The following is a 22,138-nucleotide window of genomic DNA, read 5'->3' on the forward strand; positions in this document are numbered from 1 at the left end:
AACTAAACCAATATCGCCCCACCACTAATTCTCGTCCCAGTCTTCGGCTGTACAAGCAATCCCTCTCTCACCAAATCCACCGCCAACCGGGAAACAAGCCCATCACACCCTCTCGCGGCAACAACATGAACAGCAACAGGCAAATACTCAACATGGTTAGTAATGTTACTAAACACCGGAATCTCGCCAAGCGGGAAGACCGTATCAGGCACTCCCGCAAAGACAGATATCTGGCTGTTCGAGAAACCAAACGGAGGCCCGGGGGGAGAGAGGTAGTGGTTCCGGGGGAATGCGAAGGCATCTATGGAGCCGGTGTACAGCAGCAAACTGGATGTGCAGGTTTCTTCGGATGGCGGCAGGATCTGGGTGTTGATCCAGTCCGCGAAGAGGGTTTTGTTGGTGTGGGCCTCTGCGAGGAGGGACTCTGGTTGGGATGCACCCCAGGTCCAGCGGGTGAGGGGAGCTGGGTCGATGAAGGGGAGGCGGTTGTTATGCACGGCTGAGCAGTTAGGGCTGGGTGGGTTAGATTGGGATTGGAGTACATACCGGCGTAGTCTTCATAGAAAGGGTCGCGCACGAGCCGCACCTGGTCCTTTGTAATGAAGGTTGTATAGGTTAGGTTGAGGAGTTCGGAGATTGTCTGTCCCTTGACACTAGGCCCAGAGCGATGCCATTCGGCGTTTATATCCAGAGCTGTTGCATTTGCGTTGAGAAAGCGAGCAAGCTTTTGAGTGAAGTTCGCCAGAATACGCGATGTTGGTGTGTCATCTGTGGGCAAGTCCAGCGTGTATAGGGTTCTGGGGTAGGTAGGACGATGCTGATACCGGGTGTAGTTTACCCCATACATCGCCACATTTGCAACATCCAGAAGATGAGGATCACGGGCCAAGAACCCAGCAGTATCCAGGGACGGCGACATAGGCATAACATGGTCCAAACCTACAAGACCGTGTGACGGCCGATGCCCAAACACGCCTTGATTGCTTGCCGGGTCTCGGATAGACCCTCCAGTATCGCTACCAACAGCCAGATCAAGCCAGTCATAAGACGCCATTGAGGAGCCGGCTCCAGCAGACGACGACGAGGTGTCCTGGTACCCGTCCCCGCGAGGATTGAAGGGCGAGTGGTAGTCGACCCAGTCCGCAGTGGCCTTTTCCCCATTGGCAAACTGGGACAGCTTCTGTAGCCCAACGATGACAGCACCAGCATCAATAAGGCTCTGGATTACCGGGGCAGTTTGATTCTCTGGCGGATAAAGGCCGTACCAAGCGCGATTGCCGTTGGACCGTTTTACTGCAGCAAGAGCGAAAATATCCTTCACGCCGATGCGGGCTCCAGCTAAGGGCTTCTCTTCAGTTGGTGTGAAGTATAGCCGTGAGGGAACGCCAATCGTCAAGGACGCTGCTGAGGGTACCTGTGCTGATAGTGTTTGAAAGTGTCCATCCGGCCTTTGTAGCAGTGACTGGGTGAAGGCTCCGGAGAAGTCATCGTACAGCCGGTATACTTGGTGAACAGCCCCAGTCGATATGTCGAGAAAGTAAGGCCCTGAGGGAATATCACCCCCATCGAGCTCCACCACTGTCGACTCGCGGTCGGGGTAGTAAGAAACCTTCCTACTGCCACTATCAACGCCAGGTAGAAGCACGGTGTCCAGGAATCCCGGTTGCCAAACATCGTCCTTCACTGTCCAGTTCCTGAACAGCGCTTCCATGTCTTCCTCCGGCTCAGAAACAACCGTTACAGGAATGAATCCCAGATGGGCCTGTTGGCGCATTGCATCCAGGGAGCCATTATACGCAACGCCAGCTGGGAACGGTGATATAAAGTAGTGCACATTGTCCAGCGTGACTGAAAGTCCAGACGACTCTACAACGGCTGACAGTACCACCGATGCCAATGAGAGCCATGTGGCTATGACGGCAGTCTTGAGGAGGCCCATTATGCATACAGGTCTGAATAGTACATGAAGCGGGCTGCAGAGTTCTTAAACCTAACCGTACGGACCAGACAGTGGCCCAAAACGGAATGCAGATCCGCTCCTCTATCTTATCATATATAGGGATTTATTTCCAGTTACAAGGCCGATGTTGGAGGTGACAGATAAGAACCACATATATCTATCTCCACAATTGATGATTTCGGCTGCCGGAAAATACCATCATTGGCCCATACAACACAATCGTCCTTTTATATTGTTTCATATTGAGTGCTCATTGCATTCATTCCCCTTGGCGGGCCCCTTTCCCCCTCTTCTTGTCATCTCGTCGAAACCCAAAGTACGTACCGACAAACATGAAGAGCGCCACAACCGCAAACCCCATATACAGTTTCGCGCCAATCCGCCAATGTGGCGCTTCGGAGGCTGGAAACGCTGCGATCGGTACAAAGGCGTTGAGTGCGTATGAGATGATTGTGCCGCTGGCGAACATGATTGTGCGTGCTTCTGGCTCGTCCTGGAGGTGTGTTGAGGCCCACGAGCAGAGGAGCATTAAGGAGACACTATCAGTTCTATTAGAAACAAAATTCCTTCTTCGAGGAGGGGCGATTGGGTGACTGACGCTCCTGCGTAGTTCAGATAATATCCAGCCATATGTGCCTGTTCGTTTTCGGGGCGGACTATCAGGATGGCAAGGGAGGTAATGTTAATCGTCTGCTGGTGTTAGTTCCAGACCATGAATTCCCTGCAAAAGAATAACGTACTGAATGAAGAAGCAAGAATGGAAATCGTCCAAACTTATCGCTGAGTCCGCTGAATACAACTTCGGCCACGAGCTGGATGGCCTGGCCGGCGATGGGTAGATAATTGAGCATCGCCACAGAACTAAAACGTCTTAGCAATTTCCTGTACATCTTCTCAGAGGGACTTACTATTTAGCAGACCCGTCGGGATTCGTTAGCGAATTTAGCCACAAGTTGAAGTAGGTACTTGGTACGGTATTGCTTCCGATCGGCCAGGAAACTATATAGCGGTTAGTTATACTTGATATTCTACCAAGGTGAAGTCGAATGCTTACGGACGATAGCCCAGTAAAACCATATTTTAAACGTCCGAAAGAAGGACTTAGGGGTGATTCCCCGCTGGGGCTTTCGTCCAACACGTCTTCCGCGCGCCAGAGCAATATCTACAGATAGTTAGCTGCAATTGTGCCAAAGTTGATGTGCACTGAGATACCTATGTGCCGGGGTTTGAGATAGAACTTTGTTAGTGGATTGGGACGTTCTGGCTATAGATATATTAGCCACTAACAAGGATTAACCCGTGGAAAAGTGGTACATACGTAACCAGGAAGAATGATAAACGCCAGCAGCGCAACGAATATGGTGCAGATTCCCTAGACAGAAGTCAATTTAGTCAATGGAATAACGCTACTGAGCATACATTAATGATAAAAGCCCAGCGCCAACCCGCGCGACCGAGTGAGCCGTTCAAGTTCGTAGATAGGGCTCCTTGCATGGCGCCGGACAGCATTGCGCCGACTGGTTGAGCAATGTTGTAGATACTCATGCGGAGAGCAAGCTCATGAGGGAGGTACCATTGGCTGTTCCAGTTAGACCACGTTTCTTATAATCATGCTTGAACTAACCTAATGATAGTATAGTAGCCAGGCCAGGCGACGCCTTCGAAGAACCCGATGAGAAAGCGAAGGCCGTAGACCTATAATAATTTAGTAAACAATTACCGTGGTGCAATGGCAGTGTCTTTACCTGCTCTGCACTTGTCACCACTGACAGGCAACATGTAAATACGCCCCAGAGAACCTGTTCCACTGTTAGATTAATGGATAGGAGGTGTATAGCCAAGCGAATCACCTCGCAAGCAGGCAGCCATATGGAAGGCCCGATGTAGGAGACCAGAATGCAGGATGGGAAGAGCATGATCATATATCCAATACTATAATTCCAGGTTAGTTTTGAAAATAGAAACGGATTTTCAATCCTACTTGAAATAGGTCGTGAAGTAATTCAGTTCGTTTCCGTAAAGCTTCAAGTCGTCTTGCATCCCCGAGACATATGCATTATTCTGGATGTATTAGCTATAGTCCAGATAGTCTCATTCCAGCTGGGCAGTACAATGTTGATTTGATCGATGTATTTGAACACGTATCCGACGAACCCGATGGTGAGAAGCCCTAAATCAAGTCTCCAAAGCTAAACTCCAGTCAGATCTGTTAAAGTCGGGTGGGAATAATACCATACAAACTCTCTTTCCTCTTTGATATCGACTTTACCATCTGAAGCACCATCGACTCCATGGTCAACAGATGCTGCGTCGACCAGGGCATGGGGCGCCTTGTCAGTAGGATCATTTTTATGATTTGTAGCTGTATCTGCCATTTTGTGATGCCTAAATACCCCTGTACTGCGTTTGATAGACTGAAATAATATTGGAAGGACAGGATCAGCGAACTGTCAGCTATCATAGGATGGGGAGTTTAATATCTGCAATAAACCATGAAGATCGCATCAGCTGCAGGATATCAACGTGCTTATCATCGCGTCATTATAGCATGCGCTAGGATGCTCCAGCCCCTTGTAAAAGTTGGAGTACTGTCTTGGACTGCCTTGATACCCTTGTGTTGACCAGCATTTAAACGTGCTATACCGAGAAGGCCATCAGTTAAGTGAATACGCAGGGCCGCGTAGTGTACTATCACGTCGACGTGCATTTACCTGATAATTATCAATTCGAACAAAAATGCTGTCTGGTTATGTTATATATCCATGTTTATTGTCTCCAAACTCGCGATATCTCTCGACGGGAAGGCGTGATGGGATGCAGTTACTAATGATTCTGTCATTTCTGCCAATACTGCACAATATGATTCAAATATTATTTGTCCCCGTATGGTCTGCACGTGGGCATGGGCCCTATTGTTGCCATACGGAGGCCAACTCCAACTGCGGATACTACTTCAGGAGTATCAAGTTGACGGCCTTTGTAATAACACTCGAGCTTTGGGCCTGGTGCTCTGGAAACTATTGATAAGCTCATGAGCCGCATTCATCCTGGATATCGAATACAAGGACACCGAAGACACAGATCGTTGCCGCGGGAGGAATGATTGGCGAATAAAGCGAACATACGAGAATAACGTGACGAGGCTGCGCATCTGAACTGCACGCGGCTCTTTCTCTGAACTTCCCCCTCAGCTTCCTTCAGCTGCAACATGAGCGCCACATCGCGCACCCGCCATGTCCTCGTCAAGAATTCGGTTAAGCCACGATGCCTACAGGGTCGGCTGGATCAGCGCTTTGCCGCTCGAGAAGACTGCCGCGATTGCGATGCTCGATGCCAGCCATGCCTCACTTCCCCAGCCAAAAAGTGACAACAACACATACCACCTTGGCGAGATTGGCAACCACAACATCGTAATAGCATGCCTCCCCAGCGGGCGATACGGCCTTACGTCTGCAGCGGTTGTTTCCCAGCAGATGCTCGCGACTTTCCCTTCAATTGAGTTTGGGCTGATGGTTGGGATCGGTGGAGGGGTACCCAGCACGTTGGCGGATATTCGTCTGGGGGACATTGTCGTTAGTAAACCCACTGGTTTATTCCCTGGGGTTGTGCAGTACGACTATGGGAAGGCCCTGGGGGATGGCTCGTTTCATCGAACTGGATCGCTGAACAATCCGCCAGACCGGCTCTTGACTGCAATTTCGGACCTGGAAGCAATTCATCGTCTGGGGAATAATAACATCGCAATTCACCTTAACAACGCCGCAAACATGCACCCGTCTATGACCGCATCGCTTATTTATCCCGGAACTGACGAAGACATTCTGTTTAAGGCGTCGTATGTTCATGAAGATGACAAGCCATCTTGCAGTTCGTGCGACCGCAGTCAGATCGTCACACGATCCCCAAGAGAATTAACAACACCATTTATTCACTACGGCCTAATCGCTTCGGCAAACCAGGTCATGAAGAATGCCCAAACTCGCGATAAGCTTGGCGAGGAGCTGGGAATCCTGTGTTTCGAGATGGAGGCTGCAGGACTCATGAATCACTTCCCTTGTCTAGTTATAAGAGGGATCTGCGACTACTCAGATTCCCACAAGAATAAGCAGTGGCAGACCTATGCAGCTGCAACAGCTGCAGCTTACGCACGAGAGCTGCTTGAATCCTCGCTTCCCACCACGCTTCTTCCCTCAGCGAGCGACGCCGTTAGAATCCGGTCGAAGATTCCCATCTCAAAAGCAGTGTTTTTCGGGCGGAATGATGAACTACGTAAAGTCCAGGAGTCGTTTGATGTTGAGATGCATACAAGACAGGTAGCCGTTATCTGGGGCCCTAGCGGCTATGGCAAGACCCAGTTGGCGCTTGAGTATCTCACGTCAAGGGACATGAACTACGAGGTGGTTCTGTGGATCGACAGCTCCTCGCGGACAATGGTGGAAGAATCCTTCGAGCAGATATCCCTCTATCTAGAGTTGGGGGCAAAGAACATGAAGTCCGGCGTTGACAGCGTCATTCAATGGCTAGAACGGCAGAGTCGATCCTGGATCATCGTTTTCGACGGAGTTGAGAGCATCGGAGATGACGATAAGGTCGAAGACATTGATATACGGGATTATTTTCCAACCTCTAAGCATGGCCACCTGCTCCTGGTGACTACGTCGTCAGATTTACACCTACGTCTCGCCTATCCAGGAATCGAGCTAGAAGGCGTCGATGAGCAGACGGGGGCTAGCATCCTAATGAAGTGTGCGGGAGTAGTATCTCAGCAGCCTTCAAGTAAGTCCGTTTCTAATATATCGGGCGTTACTGATTTCCCCAGACAATACAGTAGCCATGGCCATTTCACGCAAGCTCGGTGGAATGCCTCTTGCGATTGAACAGGCGGGCTCTTACTTGTCCTATGGAATGAGTTCAATGATCGATTACAAGAAGTTCTTTGAGACACGATTCAGGGAGCCGACCCTCAAGACGCCCATGAGAAAGTACGTGGGCTCATATGAGAAGGGCCGCACCATTTGGACAACATTCGACATGCTTTACCATACCCTACAACAAAAAAGCCCAAACTCTGCTCGTTTGCTCCAGCTTATTGCCTTCCTTGGCCGGGGTCGCATCCCATTTTCTATAATAACCGGGGATCGCGGAGATACTGTTCAACCTTTTGCTGAACAGTCCAAATCTGACCATCTGGCAAATGAGCAGCTCTCGTTGGTCGCACCCTGGCTGATGGATATGCGGGCTGCGAATATTGGTTTAGCTATGGCGGTGCGACAGTTGGAGGTCTCCGGATTTGTCAAGCTCCACAGGGGCCAAGGTGACACACTGATTGAAGGTCTTGGTCTTCACGATTTAGCGCGATCTTTCTTACAGTCCACGGTGCCACGGGAGGACAGACTGGAAATGATAGCGTGCTCGTTCCTGATCAACGGACAACAGCTCTACGACGGGCAACGGATGCCAGAGGAAAGCACTATTCGCACTCACATGGGTAGACTTGCGGTGGTCTCGGACCAATTCCAAGAGCACATGCCTAGCTCGATGTTACAACCACCAGATGGCAGGTTCTTCCAACTCTGTGCCGCCGTTGCGCCGCTATTTGCCAGGGTCTCCAGGTATCGTGGAAAGCTGGACACAGCGGCGCGCCTCTGGGCCATAGCCACTCAGCATAGGTCTTTATCCGAGGAATCGCTGCCGCACCACGAAGATCTCATGGAGGCCGCGGAAATAGATTCCAGGTTAGGAGATCTGGAGGGTGCAATCGGCAAGTACTCCACAATAGTCTCCGTTTGCGAGTCTGGCAGCCTTGACGACGACACGATTTACATTAGGGCCGTTGGCTGCCTGAGGGAGTGCCGTGAAAATCGACACAGGAGCGAGCAGTATGCACGCCGAGCGGCTGTTGCTACATCTGCTCCTAAAAACAGGCCACTCCCTGGCAGTGATGATGGAGAAGCGCAGGAAGACAACCGGTGGTCTCTGGACGAAAACGCAGGATATGAAGATGAATCATATGAAGAGGCCGAAGAGGATCGCCGGCTTCACGCTCATATTAGAGAGATAATAAATTACCCCGACGCGGACGCAGCAGTGGCCTTAGCATACCTAGATCTTAAGGTACTCAAGTACTGCAAGCCGCAGAATCCGCGGAAGAATGAAGGGAGGTACTGGCGAATTGTTCGGGAGGTGCTTGCTAGAGCACCCCCGAGTATTGAAACCCTATCCAGATGTCAGAATCCAACTGCGGCAGTTAGAATAGGCAAAGACCTGGACCTTGCACGGTCGTGGGCGACGACATTCGGGTCCGCCACTTTAAGTGGCCTGCTTTCATCAGAGGAAGCGCCTGCCAATCTGCAATCTCTGCGACAGGGACATGTTGACATGATAGACAGGCTGGTGCAAGCAGGCGAGATGGACACAGCCTTGTGCTGGGCTGCTTTTCGGCCACAATATATCCGCCACAAAATTCTCAACTACCTGATGGCAAACGATACCTTTGATCCCGCCCGTATTGTGGTGGACGTTATCAGACGGCCTTGGTCCAGATACGCAGTTCAAGTTATTCTCAACCTGGGCGCTCCATACTTCCCCGACCTTCTATGCGCAGTATGTGCGAACAACGAAATCGCGATCGCGCAACTCCTTCTTAGGGGCGCAGACCCTTGTCATAGGGACGATACCGGTAACACGGGCCTCCATTTTGCAGCACGAGCAGGCCGTACCTCAGTAATTAAAACTTTGTTAAATTCTGGAGCGGTAGCCACACAGGCCAACAATGCTGGTCGAACAGCTCTACATGAAGCAGCTACCGCTGGCAGACATATGTCAATTCGGACTCTTCTAGAGAACGGAAGCAATGTGAACGAGACTAACAGAGACGGCCAAACAGCCCTTCACCTCGCCTTTCAGGGTCCTTTGGTAGCCAGATTCTTGGTCCTCGATGTCCTGCTTGAATACGATGCCTCGGTCTCACAGCAAGATAATAACGGGAGAACGGCCTTACACTACGCCGCTGCAGACCACACAGTTGGCCAAACTGACACAAGCATAGTACAACTCTTGGTTGAAGCTTACAGGGGAAATCACAAAGGTTCATCTCTGGTTCCCGCGAAGGGACTTATAAATATACGCGACGTGAAGGGCCGAACTGCCCTCCACGAAGCCCAGAGTGCCGGCAACACGGACATCTATAATTTGCTTGTTGATGCTGCCGAGAACTCCAGTGGTTCAGATAATACTGGGCTGAACGGAACCCGGAAAAAAAGACCTGATTGGCGAGGTCGCTGGAAGTTGTGGACGTTGACCTGAATATCTGGCTCGCTGCTGCTACTGCCTGGGGCCGAGTTCAAAACCAAACTCCCTCACCAGCGGCGAAACCTTCCACCTTGCAAAGAGTTGCCCGTTGTCGCATCATCCATCTCTCTACTCTGTCCTCTGTAATCCTCCCCTTTGCAGCCGACCCTCTCTCCGGCTCTTCCAAAAGTACTTTCTTTCCTGGCCCCTCTTAACTGCTACCCCCATCTGACCCCCACCACCAGGCGTATGCGGCTGTCCCACCATCTGGTCCCCCACACCACTGCACGTTACTCTCTCGCTCGCTACTGAACTGTGCTTCCCCAGTCGTACACATCAAGCGCCTCTGCGCTACCAGTTCGCCGAGCCTGTTCGGCCTCGATGCTGTCCGGGACCTGGGCTATCCAGGGGACCCGAGGTTGCAGCGCTCGAGCCAGTAGCGCGCCTTCGCCTCTGGGTACGGCAACACCTTGGCACTGGGGTTGGCTGCCTTCAGAGGCGCAGTGGTAGTTTCGGGCATGCTAAGGGCTAATCTAGGAAATAGCGATCAGGAAAAAGGGTGTCCTTTATAGTATAGTGTGTAGAATTTTGTATATCCTGCAATTAGAAAATAGTATCCTCCGTATAAGGTTATTTAACCCTACCCTTCCTTGTTTATAGGGCAAATAAACTAGGTTATACTTCCATGGTCTCTGGAGGGATCGCCTTCTGGAAATCTACCTGTAGGCGTGAACTAGACCAGTAACTTTATTAAGAGCACCCTCGTTCCATAAGCAATTCAATCACTCAAAACCTTGTCAACCAGAACACTCTCTGTAAACTTCCACAGCGCCGCGGAAGAATGAGCATGAAATGCAGCCCCCGAATACCACGTCCCCCGATAGCCCTGCAAGGAGTACAAATCCCGATAGAAGCCATTGCCAATTTCCTCGGCAAACACAAACAGCTCGAACGGGCTATGGTTTGCATAAGCCAATATATCGGGAGTCTCTAAATCATATCCGGCGTTCCGTAGTGACAGCGCATTATCCTGGACTATCCCCCTTACTTCTTCCTCTCTTAGGTTTTGGTCGCCGCCTCCAAAGAACCCCATGAAGGTTCCCGGGAGAGAAGAGGGGGAGAAGACGTATGCACCAGGGAGAACAGGGATGTTGTATTCCGTATCATTGCCGCGGTTGAGGATCTGGACGTCGCTGGGGATGCCCGAGAGAGTTAGGACTGTGGTGTAGTAGAAGCTGTGTTGGAACTGGGCAAATATGCTTCTTTCACGGTCGTCCAGGTCGAATGGCTCTAGATTTGAGAGGATAGGTGGGATCGTCACGAGAAGCTTGTTTGCCTTGATGAGGGTCACGCCGGTTGGAGTGCGGACAAGGATGTGATGCTGCTCCTCGGAACCAGTCTCAGGATCGACAACCTCTCGCCGTATGCTGATAGCTGTGCTGCTTAGAAGGACGTCCTCTCCAAGCTCTGCCTGTGCGGCTGCGTATAGCGCTTGATTGTCATGAGTTTCGGTTGTTGAGAAGCCTTTCTGTATGCCCTGGAGCACACCCAGACTAAAATACTTCATGATATAAACCATGGGATAGTCTAGGATGTTTCTATTCAGACCCTGCACGTAAAGCGTGATTACTTCCACGGCCGCGGCGAGATCATACTTCGCGACAAAGTCACGGAACGACAGTAGAAGGTCTTCTGGGACAGGGTCAGGAAGGTCCCATCCCTCCGCAAGGTAAGGATACTTCAACAACTGCTCAGTATAACGCAGAATCGCATCCGTGATATTCCCAGCAGGCGGTGCAACAGGCTCCCCCGTACGCAGATCATATCTTTGACTCCCCTCGGAGACCCGTGTGAAATCCTGGACTGTGAGGGAGACGTTGAAGTGCGCGAAGAAGTTCGTTGCCTCGGTGTTGTTCTCGTACACCCAGACTCCGTAGTCAATCGGCGTTCCTGTTTCTGGGTCGTGATATGTTCTTGTATGCCCGCCCAGATGGTCCTCTTTCTCGATGAGAGCAACGCTCTGACCTAGCTCGCGTAGGCGGATGGCTGCGTATGTGCCTGAAGCACCGCCGCCAATCACGCAGACATCGCGAGTGATGATATTCTCTAGGGTTCCGTCCCAGGCAGTATCATCGGAATCAGGTTTGGCGTAATGGCTAGGCGAAGCACCGACTATTCCTAGCCATACAGTAGCGAAAGTCGCAAGTCTTGCTAGCTCAGTTGAGAAGCGCATTTTCAAGCCCTGTTATCAGATCAACTCCAGTTGGTGGCCCGCGCTCGCCGCGCTTTGTGCAGTTGAGGGGCTTATGAACCGCCGGCCGGGGCATAGCTGTAGCTATATACCTGAGTCCGGGGGGTTGATACTGCCTCAGCCACCAGCAAACTGGTAGCACAATGCATTCCTGAGTACACTTATTGAATGCCAAATGAAATCGACCACCATCAAGAGCACATACCGGTTAATGTAATTCCGGATGGTTGCCCATTGATGCACATTCCTCCGCGCAAACCAACGGACCCATCAATCAGAACAAATTTCTTTTGACTTGGAATGTGCTAAGACCAAGACCCCGAATAATTATGTATGAGATATCATAAACGGTTCCTACCTTACAATAGCCTGAGTATCAGCTTCATAACGCGATAGGTCCACCGCAAGGACCCCTCTTTCTGCAGAATGGTTGTAAATACTTCAACCAAAGAATGGAGCAGGCATACTCCAAGGTAGAACATCTTCTCTGGGATAATAAATCACTCTGCTTACCTTCCATGAGTATTCTTTTCACTATGCAAACCTTGTTGGAGGTGGGCGCTGTCTGGTGGAATGCTTCCTCCACTACACTCGCTGTCACTCATGGGTTAAATTGAATACTATCCTAAATACTAAAGCGCAATAGTAACAAGTTTAGGTAACTTATATACCTAATAACAGAGGATACAGGGACTTCAGGCCGGCAGCCCCGGCTCCTAAATTTGGCCAACCAGCTTGGGTAGTATATATACAGCCAGCACTATCAACAAGATACCAAGAATACACACTATAACATACCTCACCCCGTCAGGAAGGTAGATGCGCGTCGGATGAAGGTCCTGACTCGGCCATGCTTGCCCTTTGCTGTTTTCTGTGCCCACTTGGTCCATCTATCTTCATCCTGCGAAAAGCCAGTCTCGGGAATCTTGGCTCTGTCGTACCCCTTCTCAAGCAGAGCCGCCCATGCGCTGACACTCTCGCTGATGGCATCTCCCGGCATATTGATCCAGTTTGTATGTGCTGCTTTGCATCCTTCGCCCGCGCACTTGTTCCTATCGATCCAGTGGCCGAATTCCGCCAGGACCAGATCCTCAATGGCTGCTGGGTTTGTACATTTCTTCTCGAGATACGGAGTTAGATTGCTGTAGCATTGTCCCATTCTCGAAGATTTGCCCTTGCGGTGGTATATTTTGTAGCACTCCTTCTCTGGATGACAAGGTGTGAGGTAGACGGTGCCCGGCTTGCATGGACGTGAGGTGTTGCGTTCAAGAGCTTCGCGTACCGAGCGATCCACCCCGGTGCTCGAGGGTTTGTTTGTAGCAGGGGATTTGGTACCGGAGTCCGCACTGTCTTTGCTCAAGTCCAAGGCCTCCGTCTTGCTGGAAAGTGCGTCCTCTGGCACGATGCTGGGTGGGCCTGATGAACTCGGGTTGGGTTTGAACAAAGCTCTGTTAACGGGCTTCTGGAATGTGTCTTCAAGGCCGTCGTTGTCTTCATCAATGACCTCCTGTTTACATGTATTGTACCTCGCTCCGGGTGTCGGCGACAGACCATAATCGCTTTCATTGCCAAAAGACCCGGGGGTCGTCGCGGGAGTGGTTCCTGGTGTATCTGAAGGACTCGCAGGACTTGACGCAGTAGACGCAGTAGATGCAGTAGATGCAGTCTCAGAACCAGCTTTATAACCCGGGGTTGTATTTATAGTGTTATCCGGTGGTGCCGACCCCTGTGGTGAGGTTATATGCTGTGGCATGCCGTTCATCCACCGCATAGCTTCTTCCAGAGCCCATTTTCGCCATCTATCATCCCGACTGGAGAGCCCGGCCCAACGAAGGATCTGGGATTCCCCATCAATAGCACGACTATACCGGTAGAACATGCTTGCGTACAAGGACCAGGCCCTGACACTGTCAAGGATATCTGGCAGCTGCATTTCAAACCATTCCTCGTGCTCCCTGGGACACGTGTGACACTTATTCTTGCGCCGGTATGGGGCAAGCTCTGCATGCACCACCTTCTCAAAGCCCAGGGCGTTAGGACATTCAATGAAACAGTGTAGCACGGTATCTGGGTAGCACTTGTCCCAGCCCTTTGTAGGTCGACTCAGGGCATTTCCCGAACCAATCTTGTAAAGGCCAGGTGCGCGCTTGTCACTGAAGACATACAGGTAGCTGGGTATGTCCTTCTTGATTTTCATGATTCCCAAAAGCTGTTCGCGTACCAGCTCATCGACGGCGGTTGGGGTATCGGCCTTCTTGTTCGATCGGGGAGTATGGTAGTGGTTGAAGCTCAGTGGTTTGCAAGTGTTATCTGCAGCAGGGGTCTGTGGCCGTGTAGTCGAGACTCGAGACTGAATCTCGGCCTCCCAGTAAATCACGGCGGCGTCGATATCTTCCTGCTCGCCGTGCGCATAGCAGAGGGTGAGCCTGGCGATCTCCTCTAAAGCGGCTGCTCGCTCATCCTTGTCGAGGGCATCGTTGGTATGGAGCCCCTCGCAGAGACTCTGTAGACGCTCTCGCTCTCGATCGTCTTGATGAATACACACCTGGCATTGCTCTGTGGAGAGGTGGACGCATGTCTGGATGCCGCTGAAGAAGCATTTGGACGTTATAGACTGCAACTCGATGAACCGTACCTCCGTCATTTTACTTACCTGACTTACCTGACTTACCTGCGGATAACTCTGTCAGTAACTGTCTTCGCCAGCCTCAAACAGCCACGAGGGAAGCTCAGTTCAAGTCCAATTCCCAGCTCTGCGGCTATGGGATGTGCCGGCACGCCCGGGCCCCTGCGGCACAGTCGATGAAACATCCAGGATTGATATCCCTCCCAGGCTCCCTGGCGGGTCAATTAATCCCTATCTGATTGGACAGGGGAACAGCGGGAGAGGCGCGGTGCCTGACGGTCCGTCCCAGCTGCATGGACACGACGAACCAGCCCCAATCAGCCTGGCGGGAGGTTGCTCACGAGGCAGTCTCGCAAGGATCAGGCTGTGATCGGAGCTGTTAGCTGTGCTCGAACCTGCAATGTTTTGGCCCCCAATGAGTGCCACGCGAGGGGATCATCACGGCCCTTCTGCCTACCTCAACGTGCCTGTTCCGGTGATTGGAATACCCGTAGTAGAACCTGTAGTACAAACTATGAATGGCATAGACAGTTGGTGCTTCATTATCCAAGCCCCAGCTATAAGATTGCTGCTCCTATCCTGCTGTCGTTGTTCGCGCGACTTGGACGAGGCTGCTGAAGCTGTGGCCGCCTAGCGTAGCAGACCCCTGCTAGTGGGTTCAGCTCTCTCGCACCATCGATAGCTGTGCAGCCATCCCAGCCCCTGAGCTGCTTCCGTTCGTGGATGAGAGAGTGACGTGAAACTATTCAGCGCGAATACCACTGTCCATATGGGTGGCGAGATACAGAGAGCGAGTTCAATGTTTACATGGTCAAAGGGTTGAAACTCATCACCCAAGCTAAACGCAGGAAAGGTGCCATTTTGGAGCTCTGCCACCCAGCCAAGAGCTCATGGTTGGTCCGGCAAGCTCCTGCTTGATGCTCGAGGTACGTTTCAAATCCTAGCTAGCGAACTGGTGTGAACGCACTTACCATTGAACGTCCAGGTTGAATTGCGTAACCACGCGGGAGACAAGCACATACTATGTAGAGGTGAGCTCGAGACTAATTCTGCTTAGACCAATACCCTACAGCAAAATAGTTATGTACTGACAATGAGTCGTCCTTTTGCTGCGTTGGAGCCTCGCTTTCTCAATTCAGCATCACCGCATAGAGCAGAGTCTTACTCCTTATTCAGTTAAGCAATTTTAACATCATAGCCTATATAGTGATTACCAGGAAATTGTGCTCTTTAGATGTCTCTTTTTCTTGAACAATAGTTAACTGCAGGCACCACCGTTTCTATACTACCAGTCTGTAGGCACATCGGCCATGTAGCAGGCAACAGTTCTTGGACCCTTAGTGCTTATATAAAGACACATCAACCCCGCATGACGCGTCTCCATTTAAGCTTCTGATACCTACAGCTCTCCCGGGTAAACACACCTACCTGCATAATGGGAGACACCGAGAGTGCCTCTTGCCAGGCATGCAATGACATCTCCAAGGCATTTACAAAAGACGGCCACGAAGGCAACATCAACCTCGGGTCTTTCGAACAAGCGAAAGCCTCAGGATGTCCAACTCATACACCTCTTCTACAGGCATTCCAGGATCTAAGAGATCTCCCTGACAGCGATGAAGTTGAGCTGATGACTGCTAAGAAAGGCAGAAGCGCGTCCTTGCGGCGTGCGGGCGGGGGACCGTACTGGGATCTGGTCCTCGTCAAGAAAGATAACGAAGGCCATATCGGAACTGGACGTATTCTCAATCCAGACTGGGCTGAAGCAGGAAGTATCAAGCAGTGGAAGGATATGTGCATTGAATCGCACGGCCCAAGATGTGATAATCCTATGAAAGTCCAGCCGGTGCGACCTGTTTGGGTTATTGACGTCCAGAAGAGGTGCCTTGTGCCTGGTTCTGGCCCCGGCTGCGATAGATATATCGCATTAAGTTATACCATAGAAGGCGAGGAGGAGAATCCTGGAGGATTCAAGGTCGACGATGCAGAAATGGTCGAGACGCTGAAGACGCCGAATATGATTGACAGCCCTGAGATATCACAGCGACTGCCGCCGATAATCCAACACGCGATGTATCTGACATCTGCCCTTGGAGAGCACTACCTCTGGGTTGATGCACTTTGCTCTCTGCATGGTGACCCTGTCAATACAGATGCAGCAACTCAGAGGGGACTCAGGGGTGCAATATACGCAAACGCCCTCGTTACCATTATATCCACAGACAAAGACAGTCGAAGCGGTATTCCCGGCCTTCAAGGTATATCCAGCCCTCGAAACCTAAAACAACGAATTATTCCATTCGGAGACGACAAAATCGCCATCCGTAACACCGGGATCTTCTCAATGGGCGCCTGGGGCGCATATCACAAACGCGGCTGGACGTACCAGGACTACAAGATGTCAGCTCGGAAGCTCATGATCGTTAATAAGGAACTACACTGGGAATGCCAATGTAGTGTCTGGCACGAGGAACTCACGCCTGGGACCGAGATCGACCAGTACATCGACCCGCGCCTGAAAGTGATACTAGCTGGATTTCCAGATCTAGAATCCCTCGTTCACACCATCTACAGCTACAACGACCGCGAGATGAGTCATGACGAGGATGTTATCCCTGCTATATCTTCGCTCCTGTCTACAATGAGCCGGTCGTTCACTGGGGGCTTTCTCTATGGCCTTCCTGAAATGCTATTCGAGAGAGCATTAGGATGGAGTCCATATTGGAGATTCACCAACCTCAGACGCCGTACTTCAAGCAATGTCCATCTCCCATCCTGGTCCTGGATTGGCTGGCAGGGCATGGTTGATGTCGGACGACATGAAGCAATGCGCATCAACCCGCTCGTGTCAGATATCCAGGAAACAATCCCTATAACGGAGTGGTACACGAGCAAAACACCAGCTGGCTCTCCCCTGCGCAGGATAAGGTCTACCTGGTTCGAGAACCGTGAGTCCTATAAAGACTTCACTAAACCTCTGCCTCCGGGCTGGACGCGGCATGGCCTTCCACTACCGGATGATACGCGGAACGTCCGAGTGCCCAAAGAACCATATCTTTACCCGGAAGGGTGCAGTGAGTACTATTTCAAGCACCCAAAGCTTACTGCCGCCGATGAACACTGTGACGTTTGGTATTATCCCTTCCCGGTGCCTGATATTGAACCATCCACGCCGGTGTCCATGCCAGAGCAGACGCCTTACCTCCATTGCAGAACGAAAAGAGCTACCCTTTGGGCTCGCGTATCCCAAGAACGGAACACTAACGAAGTGGACCTGTTGAACAAATCAGGTCTTCATGTTGGAAAGCTACGCCTTCACTACGAAGATCAGCTAGACGGTTTTCCCAGAGAGGGAACACACGACATAGGAAAGGATGTTGAGCTAGTTTCAATCTACCGCTCCTGGCGACGAGAGAGGATCTTTGACCTGGAGAAGAGATGCTATTCGAGTCTCGGTGACCCGTGGGAAAGCTATCAAGTGCTCTGGGTAGAGTGGAAGGACGGTGTGGCGTATCGGCTGGCTGGTGGATATGTTAGAAGGGAAAGCTGGGAGGAACTGGATTTGGAGGACATTTCACTGGTTCTAGGCTGATTAAAACATTGGTATTCATATAAACATAATTAGGACCTGACTGTTAACTTCAGTTCGCGAATTCATGACCAATATATACTTCACCCCCTCCAAGTTACTTCAATAACAGCCAAAAGTGCCCCCTTGGGCTGCTTCACGCTGGTCAATTCAAATCGTTCATCAGCCTCCTTAATCAAATCCTCCCAGTTCTTCCTAGTCCGCTCCAAGGAATTCTGAAAGCCGAGCATGGTAATATCGAACGAACTACAACATATCAGCATTATCCCTAAACCTCAACATGTCCAGTTATCATACCGATAATGCCTCTCCACCAGATAATGCGCCTCATGAAACCCCGGCACCAGACGCTCATTAATCACAACCTTTGCACCTGCCTTCAAGGCTGGCACCAACGCCTTTAAAATCCTGGCTGCATACTTATCCGGCCAGTCATGCAAGACAGACGACAGGAGATACACGTCCGCGCCCTGCACCGGCTGCTGGGTGAAGAAGTCATGGACTTGGAAGCTCACCCGCCCTTGAAGTTGTTCGGGGAGGATGGATTGTCCCGCGGCTACAATATCAGGTAGATCCTGCACGATGAATGTGGCAGACTTAGCTTCTGGATGTGTATGCTCTGCCAGTGTGCGCGATATATGCCCTAGACCACCACCAACGTCAACAACTGTCAGAGCTTGGCCTTGACGGCCGTCAATCTGCCACGGAAAAGCCTCTGCCAGGTATTTCGGGGAGAAGCCAGAATGTCTTGTTTGCCAGTCCATAGCGCTGGCGATTGTAGCTGCGCGGTCGGGCATGCTTGCCAGGACGCGGAATACAGACTGATCTGTGTTGTTTGCTATATTCCAACCCTAATTTCATTAGATCAGTAGTGCTTAAGGGGATGATTGGTGAACATACGCAATGCTCAGGCTCCTGAGAGTCTGGATGGCGTGATACAGCATCGGCAATCTAAACAGTAGAAAACATATAGCATTAGCTGAAGAATCGTTAGAGCTTTGGATATGCACCTTCAATATCCCCGGAAGAACCTCCTCCGCACCAACACGAACCCAGTCCCGCATTCCTTTATTCTGGCATAACAGCCTCGACGCTGCAGTGTGGATGTAGAATCCCGGATCGGCCTCGTAGAAGACATGATGGGTTGCGGCATGTGCGAGTAACCGACCCACGACACTCTCGCTCAGATGGAGTGCTTGTGCGAGATCGGTGACCGTGGTTCCCTGCTCTGGGAAGCCTTCTGCGATGCCGAGACGGACGATATGGTGGATGCTTAAAGTTGGGAGGCGCTGTACCAATTCATCAATAACGGTCTGTCTGGGATTGGTTATAGGGAGTTACAATCTCCGGAACAAGCAGCTCTTGGGGCTCTGAAAGGAGTGCATTGAGCTCATCAACCATGCGGACAAGCTGGTCCTTTAGGTTTCTAGCTGCTGACTCTGGTGCATCGCCGTGGAGATGAGGAGGGAGGCCCAGGGCAAACGTTGGTTCTGGGTGGCCTGTCACAGCCAGTTCATCGGCCAGGCTGTTGGCGGTTTGGAATATATCCGCAGCGCGTTCTTTTAGTGTGAGGGTATCCATGTTGGCTTGAATATGATCGTTCAGCAGGCGGAGGGGCAGGCTTATATGCCTGGTTCGATAATACTCAGTGCGGCATGTAACTGGGAATGGAAGGCGGGGTTACATTCTGCATGCTGGCAGTCTAGAATTACTGCATACGACTTGGCTGCTTCTGGCTAGATACTAATATGTGCTTGTTGTTGGTTGGTGCAAAGGCTGTCGGTGATAGGACATGGTGGTTGGGGCTCTGGTGGTTGGATGGCTCTACCAGTCTTAATATATTTACATGAGTCATTGTTAACCTAATTTACAGTAGTATTATATGTCTGCATATTTGGCCTCTGTATTTACACCAACCAGAATATATACTCGAACATTAGTATTTTATATGTACAGTTATATATTTCCCGTGGTTACATGGAATACGGTATTATTGCAGTTTTGTTCCAATAGCCTGCCGTAGCCGTAATTACATTACGGTAACTTTACCCCAGTCGAGAAATGCTCCGCACAACGACAGTTCAAGCAGTTCAAGCAGTCAAGCAGTTCATCGCCTCATGTCACCTGCAAAGAAGGCCGAGATGTCCGCCGCGAAAGCGAAACGGAAAAGTGCGTTTTCTTGCGACCAGTGCAGGAAGAGAAAGGTCAAGTGTGGTGCCGAGCAACCCCGCTGCGCCCGCTGCACTGCACGCGACGAGCCCTGCGAGTACAAGCTCAATCCGACCTTGTCCTACACCGAAACCCTGGAACGACGGGTCAAGGAACTGCAGGACCAGCTGGATAATGCGCAGCCGAAGGGGTATGTTGTGTCTTCTGAAGCAGCGCCATCTGCAACAGTAGAAGCGCTGCCACGCTCGGCCGCAAAGAGAACCTATTCAGGGGTCACCAAAGGCCTCAAGGTGGATGCCAAGGGCGCAGTGACATATCACGGAGCGACGAGCTTTTTTCAGTTGCCGACGTCGGACCTGAACGGGGCGTCTGGTGCTCAAGAGAGAGGTGCCTTGATGCTGGACGAGGGGAATCAGAGGAAAGAGAAGCTGGTCAACAATGCATGGCACCAGCGGGCCCTCGAGGCGTTTCAAGACACGCCGGTAGGTGATTATACCCTGTATACTCTGCTTATGCTTATGCCTTGTTCTCTTAGGAACCTTTCCAGTTCTTACTGAATATCCACTGGTGTTGGATCCAGCCCCTGTTCAACTTTGTCTACCGCCCGGCTTTCACGCGTAAGTCCCTGTACAATGACTTGGCTTTCTGCTTTCTTTAAATAACATTGACAGGCGACATGGAGGTCCTCGGACCGTACTACTCACACACCCTTCTCAACGCCATATTGGCGCATTCCGTCCGCTGGTGCAAACAGAACAAGGAGATCCAAAAGCTCCTGGAGCCATACGAACATGGAGCTCTCTTTTCAAGGCAAGCACGCACGTTGCTCTTCTCCGAGCTTTCAAGTGGCCACTCAAAGGTGCCCACCGTGCAAACCCTCCTGCTGCTTAGCGCCCAGGAGTGCAGCGCAGGCAACCGAACCCAGGCCTGGCTATACAGTGGAATGGCGTTCAGACTTATTGAGGACATGGGGGTGACGTTCACTGCCGATGGGGGCCATTCAGAACTAAACCTCGAAGATGAGGACGTCGAGATCCGGCAGCGGCTCTTTTGGAGCTGTTACTTTTGGGACAAGATGATTAGTTTGTATCTGGGCAGGACACCGATGCTGCAGCACTCTGGCGCGAATCCTGATAAAATTATATGTCAGTTCTTCCTTTCACTCGGAGAGCAGGCCTTACCGGATTGCTGATACTGATATACGTTAGTGGATGACTATGCTGAGCATGAACTGTGGTCGCCGCATGGAATTGTTTATCCTCCGGGCTTAGAGTACCCTCCAATGACGGCGCACTCGATCTCTTGTTTTAGGTGGATGTGCCGCCTTTCTATTATTTTCAATCAGATTCTCATGCACATATACGACCCGTCCAAGGTACATACCGACGTGGAGCTGAGGGCTTGTTTGGAGAGTGAGGGCCAATCACTGAAACAGTGAGTAAAGCCACGTCATACTCTCTGATATCTCTAATGTATTTCTGACCACTTCAGGTGGTGGGACGACCTTCCGACCTTCCTCAGGATCGATACAGAAAACCTGCCGGAATACTCTCCGCCGAGTCACATTGTCACATTGAAGTATTCCGCAGTCTACCATCAGATCGTACTCAGCTAACGTATCCAGTTGCCTATATCATGTTTTCAAGATCCTTCTGTACCGGCCAATGCTGTCTCCAGGGAACATAGTGAACGAAAGCCGAGCACGACCGGATCCCCATCATCTTGTCGAGTGCATCTCGTCTGCGACATCTATAATTATAATCTACGACCTATTCTGCCGATCATTCGGATACGAGCATACCGTTTTATCATTGTCCTATGCTATTTATACCGCTCTATCAATCTTTCTCCTGCAGATCCAGGCGGCCTCGCGACCAAATGTGCAGGCTTTGACTCGGCTGAGGTTTTGTCTGCAAGCACTGGAACGCCTCAGCACTCTGAGCCCAGTTGTCGGCAGCGCATTAGGCCTTGTAAACGAAACATTATCGAAATTAGGGCTGCACCCGCTTGTCCTTCCGGCAGACGCAGAAGGCAAACCCGATGACAAGGTACCAGAGCACCAGTATCCCGAATTGGTTTCCGAAGTATCCGATTCTACAGGACAAAGGCAAGGCGATTTGGAGAGCCCTGATAAGTTTCTGTATGATTTCGATCCTAATGAATTCACTATATCCGATGAGACCCTCCAAGCGTTTCAGCTTCTCACTCCCATCGACGCTACTTTTGGAATCAGCTATGACCAGGATGGCTGAC

At 51.1% G+C, this 22,138-nt stretch overlaps 9 protein-coding genes across 9 annotated transcripts; 4 read left to right on the forward strand and 5 right to left on the reverse strand.

Moving 5' to 3' along the window:
- Positions 1-2: 2 nt before the first annotated feature.
- On the reverse strand, positions 3-1,939 carry ASPVEDRAFT_139141 (uncharacterized protein; the record flags this gene model as incomplete). The annotated part of the gene is made up of 2 exons (XM_040807551.1): positions 3-499; positions 547-1,939. The coding sequence occupies 2 exons, from the start codon at positions 1,937-1,939 to the stop codon at positions 3-5; spliced, it is 1,890 nt and encodes a 629-aa protein (XP_040672050.1).
- A 280-nt stretch (positions 1,940-2,219) lies between these two features.
- On the reverse strand, positions 2,220-4,335 carry ASPVEDRAFT_87599 (uncharacterized protein; the record flags this gene model as incomplete). Its single annotated transcript, XM_040818104.1, has 14 exons — positions 2,220-2,499; positions 2,559-2,650; positions 2,701-2,821; positions 2,869-2,959; positions 3,015-3,122; positions 3,173-3,224; positions 3,279-3,332; positions 3,380-3,539; positions 3,585-3,655; positions 3,706-3,759; positions 3,811-3,892; positions 3,942-4,021; positions 4,072-4,149; positions 4,198-4,335. 14 exons carry the CDS (start codon positions 4,333-4,335, stop codon positions 2,220-2,222), a joined length of 1,461 nt encoding a protein of 486 aa, XP_040672051.1.
- Positions 4,336-4,530: 195 nt separating this feature from the next.
- ASPVEDRAFT_317654 (uncharacterized protein) lies at positions 4,531-5,114 on the forward strand. The gene is made up of 2 exons (XM_040810525.1): positions 4,531-4,613; positions 4,672-5,114. The coding sequence occupies exon 2, from the start codon at positions 4,697-4,699 to the stop codon at positions 4,982-4,984; it is 288 nt and encodes a 95-aa protein (XP_040672052.1). The 5' UTR covers positions 4,531-4,613; positions 4,672-4,696; the 3' UTR covers positions 4,985-5,114.
- A 79-nt stretch (positions 5,115-5,193) lies between these two features.
- ASPVEDRAFT_139854 (uncharacterized protein) lies at positions 5,194-6,120 on the forward strand (the record flags this gene model as incomplete). Its single annotated transcript, XM_040807605.1, has 1 exon — positions 5,194-6,120. A coding segment is annotated over one exon (927 nt), but the record flags the coding sequence as incomplete, so codon positions are not given.
- A 3,908-nt stretch (positions 6,121-10,028) lies between these two features.
- Positions 10,029-11,483, reverse strand: ASPVEDRAFT_140072 (amine oxidase, flavin-containing superfamily; the record flags this gene model as incomplete). The annotated part of the gene is made up of 1 exon (XM_040807624.1): positions 10,029-11,483. The coding sequence occupies one exon, from the start codon at positions 11,481-11,483 to the stop codon at positions 10,029-10,031; it is 1,455 nt and encodes a 484-aa protein (XP_040672054.1).
- Positions 11,484-12,138: 655 nt separating this feature from the next.
- ASPVEDRAFT_45694 (uncharacterized protein) lies at positions 12,139-13,445 on the reverse strand. The gene has a single exon (XM_040813365.1). It carries the CDS (start codon positions 13,432-13,434, stop codon positions 12,301-12,303), a length of 1,134 nt encoding a protein of 377 aa, XP_040672055.1. The 5' UTR covers positions 13,435-13,445; the 3' UTR covers positions 12,139-12,300.
- A 2,117-nt stretch (positions 13,446-15,562) lies between these two features.
- Positions 15,563-17,719, forward strand: ASPVEDRAFT_32602 (uncharacterized protein; the record flags this gene model as incomplete). Its single annotated transcript, XM_040810621.1, has 1 exon — positions 15,563-17,719. One exon carries the CDS (start codon positions 15,563-15,565, stop codon positions 17,717-17,719), a length of 2,157 nt encoding a protein of 718 aa, XP_040672056.1.
- Positions 17,540-19,380, reverse strand: ASPVEDRAFT_45695 (uncharacterized protein). The gene is made up of 5 exons (XM_040813366.1): positions 19,058-19,380; positions 18,727-19,005; positions 18,617-18,667; positions 18,014-18,567; positions 17,540-17,962 (listed from the first exon to the last, which is right to left on the reverse strand). Exons 1-5 carry the CDS (start codon positions 19,295-19,297, stop codon positions 17,800-17,802), a joined length of 1,287 nt encoding a protein of 428 aa, XP_040672057.1. The 5' UTR covers positions 19,298-19,380; the 3' UTR covers positions 17,540-17,799.
- A 477-nt stretch (positions 19,381-19,857) lies between these two features.
- On the forward strand, positions 19,858-22,137 carry ASPVEDRAFT_139992 (uncharacterized protein; the record flags this gene model as incomplete). The annotated part of the gene is made up of 6 exons (XM_040807616.1): positions 19,858-20,367; positions 20,421-20,502; positions 20,557-21,030; positions 21,094-21,319; positions 21,377-21,463; positions 21,510-22,137. 6 exons carry the CDS (start codon positions 19,858-19,860, stop codon positions 22,135-22,137), a joined length of 2,007 nt encoding a protein of 668 aa, XP_040672058.1.
- Between the last annotated feature and the right edge of the window lies 1 nt (position 22,138).

Source organism: Aspergillus versicolor (assembly GCF_001890125.1).
Source record: "Aspergillus versicolor CBS 583.65 unplaced genomic scaffold ASPVEscaffold_10, whole genome shotgun sequence".
Taxonomy (NCBI): Eukaryota; Fungi; Ascomycota; class Eurotiomycetes; order Eurotiales; family Aspergillaceae; genus Aspergillus; species Aspergillus versicolor.